Source organism: Aegilops tauschii, chromosome 3, assembly GCF_002575655.3.
Source record: "Aegilops tauschii subsp. strangulata cultivar AL8/78 chromosome 3, Aet v6.0, whole genome shotgun sequence".
NCBI lineage: Eukaryota > Viridiplantae > Streptophyta > Magnoliopsida > Poales > Poaceae > Aegilops > Aegilops tauschii.
Window position 1 is genome coordinate 39,653,045 of NC_053037.3, and position 4,773 is coordinate 39,657,817.

General features: G+C 53.5%; 1 protein-coding gene across 1 annotated transcript; it reads right to left on the bottom strand.

Annotated features, from left to right (window-relative positions):
- Positions 1 to 1,941: 1,941 nt before the first annotated feature.
- LOC109768872 (premnaspirodiene oxygenase) lies at positions 1,942 to 4,288 on the bottom strand. Its single transcript, XM_020327609.4, has 2 exons — positions 3,715 to 4,288; positions 1,942 to 3,205 (listed from the first exon to the last, which is right to left on the bottom strand). Exons 1-2 carry the CDS (start codon positions 4,171 to 4,173, stop codon positions 2,141 to 2,143), a joined length of 1,524 nt encoding a protein of 507 aa, XP_020183198.1. The 5' UTR covers positions 4,174 to 4,288; the 3' UTR covers positions 1,942 to 2,140.
- Positions 4,289 to 4,773: the final 485 nt, after the last annotated feature.

Consider the following 4,773-nt stretch of genomic DNA (forward strand, 5'->3'; position numbering starts at 1 on the left):
TTATATATGAAATTTGATTAAAAAATGTACACTCTAAATATGATGTCATTTATATATTAACCATTTTCAATTTGTCATTTAGGATGCAACCTCAATCAATAGCGAATGATATTTTTCTTTCGTACTGACATTTGATCCGGTTTGCAAGCGAACCCCTCAACAAAGCCAAATTGAAGACAAAAGAAATCACCGATAACCATGATTCACGCCTCGGCAAAACCTCACATGCGAAAAAACCTGATTTATATCTAATGCCGACAAAGAGATGTCTTTGCAAGACCTATTGGGGTCTTTTTTTAATGTTGGTAGTTGATCTACCAAATTCATTGATTAGAAGAAGGTGTTACAAGAGCCCCTCCAAAGGAGGAAAGCACAGAAAAAAGGCTAGTGCAAAAAGAAAAGAAAGAAAAAAGGATCCTACCGGCACCATCACAAACCCAAGCTCCTCCAGCAACCATGCACACCATCGGAATCCATCGCCGAGGTCTCCAAGATGACGCCTCCAAGGAGGAAGTGATATCAAGGACGATGGAGCTAGATCTTAGGTTTTCATCCGGAGACCTCAGCCATGGGGTAGGAAGAGCAACGAGCTCCACAAGGATACCTCCAAGGAAGAAGACGACATCCGTATATGCCATTACCATTGGCATCGACAGAGTCAATGCAGGATTTTCATCCGAAGTCGAGTCTTCTACCAGCCATCCAAGATCCGGGACCAACCAAGCGCCACTGGGCAGAGCAAGACCAAGCACACACTGCCAAACACGAAGATTGTCACCGCCGCATGCAGAAAGCCAGCGAGCACACGCCACCCTGGCCGGTTCGCACCGCCGCACGCAGGACTTGGGCGAACCAAGTCGGTTCTGGCCATCCTCTGCCTCCATGCGCAGATGTGGGCGAGAGACCGCACCGCACGCAACAGGAAAACAGATGCAGAACCAGAACAGACCGGCCCGCGTTAGAACAGGGCGAAAACCAAGACAAAAACTAATGGGCCCACATCGCTGCGTGCAAAGGACCGGACATCCGTGCTGGATCTGGTTTGCTCGAGACTCTTCATGCACCGACAGGCTTGACGCGCCCCTGCTCCAAGAGCTGGACATGAAAATGCTCGAAGGGAGGGACCCACCAACCTCCGCCGGCACCGCTACAGCCCCCACCATCCAGACGCCGCCGGGCAGCAAGAAATTGGCCGCAGGCTTGCCAGAACCCAGATCGGGCCGGGCCACTTCGAGTCCCTCAGAACCCTGACGCCTAACCTCCACGTGCCAGACAAACCCGAAGCGACCTCCCAGCGCCTCTTGTCGCGCGGATCTCGCGCCACCGCAGACCCAGGAGCCCCCAAGGCAGCCACCCAGCAGATCCGCGTGCATCCCGCCGCCGTAGAGCCTTGTCGTCCGCGCGCATCCCGGCGCCGCAGAGCCACTCGTCGCGCGCCGCCTAGGGCCGCCTAGCGAGCACGCGAGCCTCGTGCCGCCATGGCCCTGCCCCACGCCGCAGTCGCAACAGGCTCTCGCCGCGCGCCTTGCTAGCTAGCCGGACGAAAGGGCCCCACCGCCACCTTCATTGGAGGCGGCACGGACTTCGGCGGCCGCTCCTCCGGTGGCGGCGAGTTGGGGGGAGGTAGAAGGGGGGTTGCGGCGCCTCGATCTTGGGTTTCCCCCGTGTCGCCAGGGAGGGTGACGCGACGAACGGGCGGGAGGGGAGGGGGTGGTTGAAACTATACTAGCAAAGAAGGAAAGTTGCTGGGCACAGACCTATTGGGGTCTCGGGTCATGGTTATTGGGTAAGTGGCGTGCAGCATTTTTTTTCTCCCATTACAATTTACAACACACCAGCTCTTGTGCTAGTAGATAATAAAATATCAAACTTCCCACTTTGACCAATTTTATGAAGATAATTATTAATGTCTAGAATACCAAATTATTATTACTAGATTCGTAATGAAATATATTTTCATAATTTATTTATTTAGTATTGTAGTTCTTTACATATTTTTCTACAATTTTTTTCAAACATATATAATGTTTGACTTAAATTAATACAATTTGTTTAGGAAGGAAGTACATGGATATGGTACGTAGGTGCATGATATAGCATACGCATGGAGGGATCCACCGACACATGCAAACAAACATAGCTACGCCACCGCGGCCGGGACGAAGGGTGTGGCGAGGAGCATCAGCGGCGTGAGGCGGCGCACGCCGAGGCCCGGGGCCTCCTCCATGTCGACCTCGGCCACGCCATCCGGCAGCGACCAGTCGAAATGGTAGAGCAGACCAACGAGGGCGAGCTCCATGCTGGCCAGCCCGTAGTTGAAGCCGGGGCACATCCTGCGGCCGGCGCCGAACGGGAGGAACTCGTAGCTGCTGCCGGTGAAGTCCACCGTGCTGTCCTCGAACCGCTCCGGCCGGAACTCCTCGGGTGCTTCCCAGTACTTGGGGTCGCGCCCGATGGCCCACGCGTTGATGATCACGCGCGACTTGGCCGGCACCGTGTACCCTTCCAGCTCGCATTGGTCGATGCTCTCCCGGGGCACCAGCAGCGGCGCCGGCGGGTGCAGCCGGAGCGCCTCCTTGATCACCATCTTCAGGTACTGCAGGTTGCTCTCCTGCAGGTCGTCCTCAGTCACCACCGCCTTTCCCTTGAACGCCTCCCGGATTTGGCCCTGCAGCTTCTTCATCACGCGCGGGTTCCGCATCAGCTCCGACATCCCCCACTCCATCGCCGACGCCGATGTTCCCGTCCCGCCCCCGAACATGTCCAGGATGATGGCCTTCATCCTGCTGTTGTCCAGGTGGAACCCGAAGCCGCCTTTCTCCTGCAGGCCGATAAGCACGTCCACGAGGTTCTCGTCCACGTTCTCGGCGCCGGCCATGATCTTCTCGATTCGGGCGGCCTTCCTCTCGTCGATGATCTCCTGCAGGATGGCGTCCACCGTCTTGTGGATGTCCTGGAGTCTGCGCTTCATGCCGGTGAGCTTGGCCAGCACAGTGGTCCACGTCGGGAAGAGGTCGGGGATGTTGAAGCCGCTCGCCAGGCCCACACCGGACTTGATGGCCGCCTGGAACTCCGCCGCGTTCTTCCGCTTCTTCCCGAACGCCGCCCGCGCAACGATGCTGTTGGTCACATTGTGAAACATCACGCTCAGGTTCACCGGCGCCGACGGCCCCGCCTGGCGTATCTGGTCCACTCGCATACTCACCTGCATGTGCATGCATTCGTTGCGTGCATACGAGTCGAGCCGTCTGGTTAAACTCCGTTCATTCATACTCCTATATCTCATTTTTCATCGAAATAATTCGCAAACACTAACACATCTCAAATACAAGAACTCCTCTTGCTCTTGTACCTCTTCATTCATAAGGTTGTAGCCTTGTAGGTACTTGTCTTTTGTTCACGTGGCTGTTTTATATATTACGTACTTGACTTTTCGGCTCTGTAGCCGTGTATTAGTAAGTTGTAATTAAGTTCAATTACTATGGTGTTTTTTTGTTGCAACGTTCTATTTATTGGTTACCTGGATAGTGTAAAAGTTTTGAGCGCAGTTAATATAGTACTTCCTCCGTCCAAAAATACTTGTCGGAGAAATGCATAAAAATGGATGTATCCAGAACTAAAATACATCTAGATACATCCATTTCTCCGACAAGAATTTTCAGACGGAGGGAGTATTACCTTACATCCATTTCAGTAGTGACGTGAAGTATGTACCTCGTCCTCCCTTATGTGGCGGAAGGAGCGCACGCGCTTGGGGCTGAGAATCTCGGTGGTGCAGAGATGGCGGAGCTTGCGCCAGTAGTCGCCGGATGGGGAGAAGAGGATGTCGGCCCACTCGTAGCCGACGATCTCGCCGGCGAGGAGCTTGGGCCGCGTGGCGAAGTTGCTGTCGTGAGTCTTGAGCACCAGCCGTGCCGTCTCCTTGGACGAAGCCACCACCAGCGGCGTCTGCCCAAGCTGCAGCATCATCAGCGGGCCGTGCGCGTCGGCCAGGTCCCGCAGCTTGCGGTGCGGTAGAACGTTCACCAGGTGGTGCATGCTGCCGATCACCGGCAGCTTCCACGGCCCTGGCGGCGCCCTCTCCCTCATCGGGTTCAGGGCCGCTTTCAGCAGCTGCAGGAGCGCCACAGCCACCGCCGCCAGCACCAGCGCCTGGACGTAAAGCTCGTCCATGCCTGAGTTACCAAAGCTCTCAGTGAGCTTATATATTCACTCTGCCGGAGCTACGTAGCTAGCTAGATACTCCTCGTGGTGAGTGGTGAGTGGTGACTCTGGTATGAGTTGCTCTGCTAGCAGCAGGGGGAAGGAGGTATATATAGGAAGTGGGCGATGTGGGGATGGGTTGGCCCACGTTACTATGGTGACGCAGCCAATGTAGGGTGGTGATGCAGGGCCATTAGCTTAAAGTGACCTGTTCACTTTGCGGACAGAGAGCAGAGGTTAATGCAACTTTGTCTTCTCTAAGCTCACGACTAGTACAATGTTAATATAGTTTTTTTTTTCAAACATAGTATAGACACAGACGTTCATACATAAGTACATGCACTCACGCTTACAGATACAGACATGTGCACCCTATCCCTATGAGCACCTTCGAGGGACTTTAGACATTATAAGAGCAAAATATATTCAATAATGAAGCATACTAACATGACGTTGCGAACCGATGTGCTAGCGTAATTAATTTGTTTCCATACATAAAATCTAAATCACTTTCTTGGAAATACGAATCACGGTTGATTAATCCGTTTCTAGTTTCTCTTTCGAAAACTC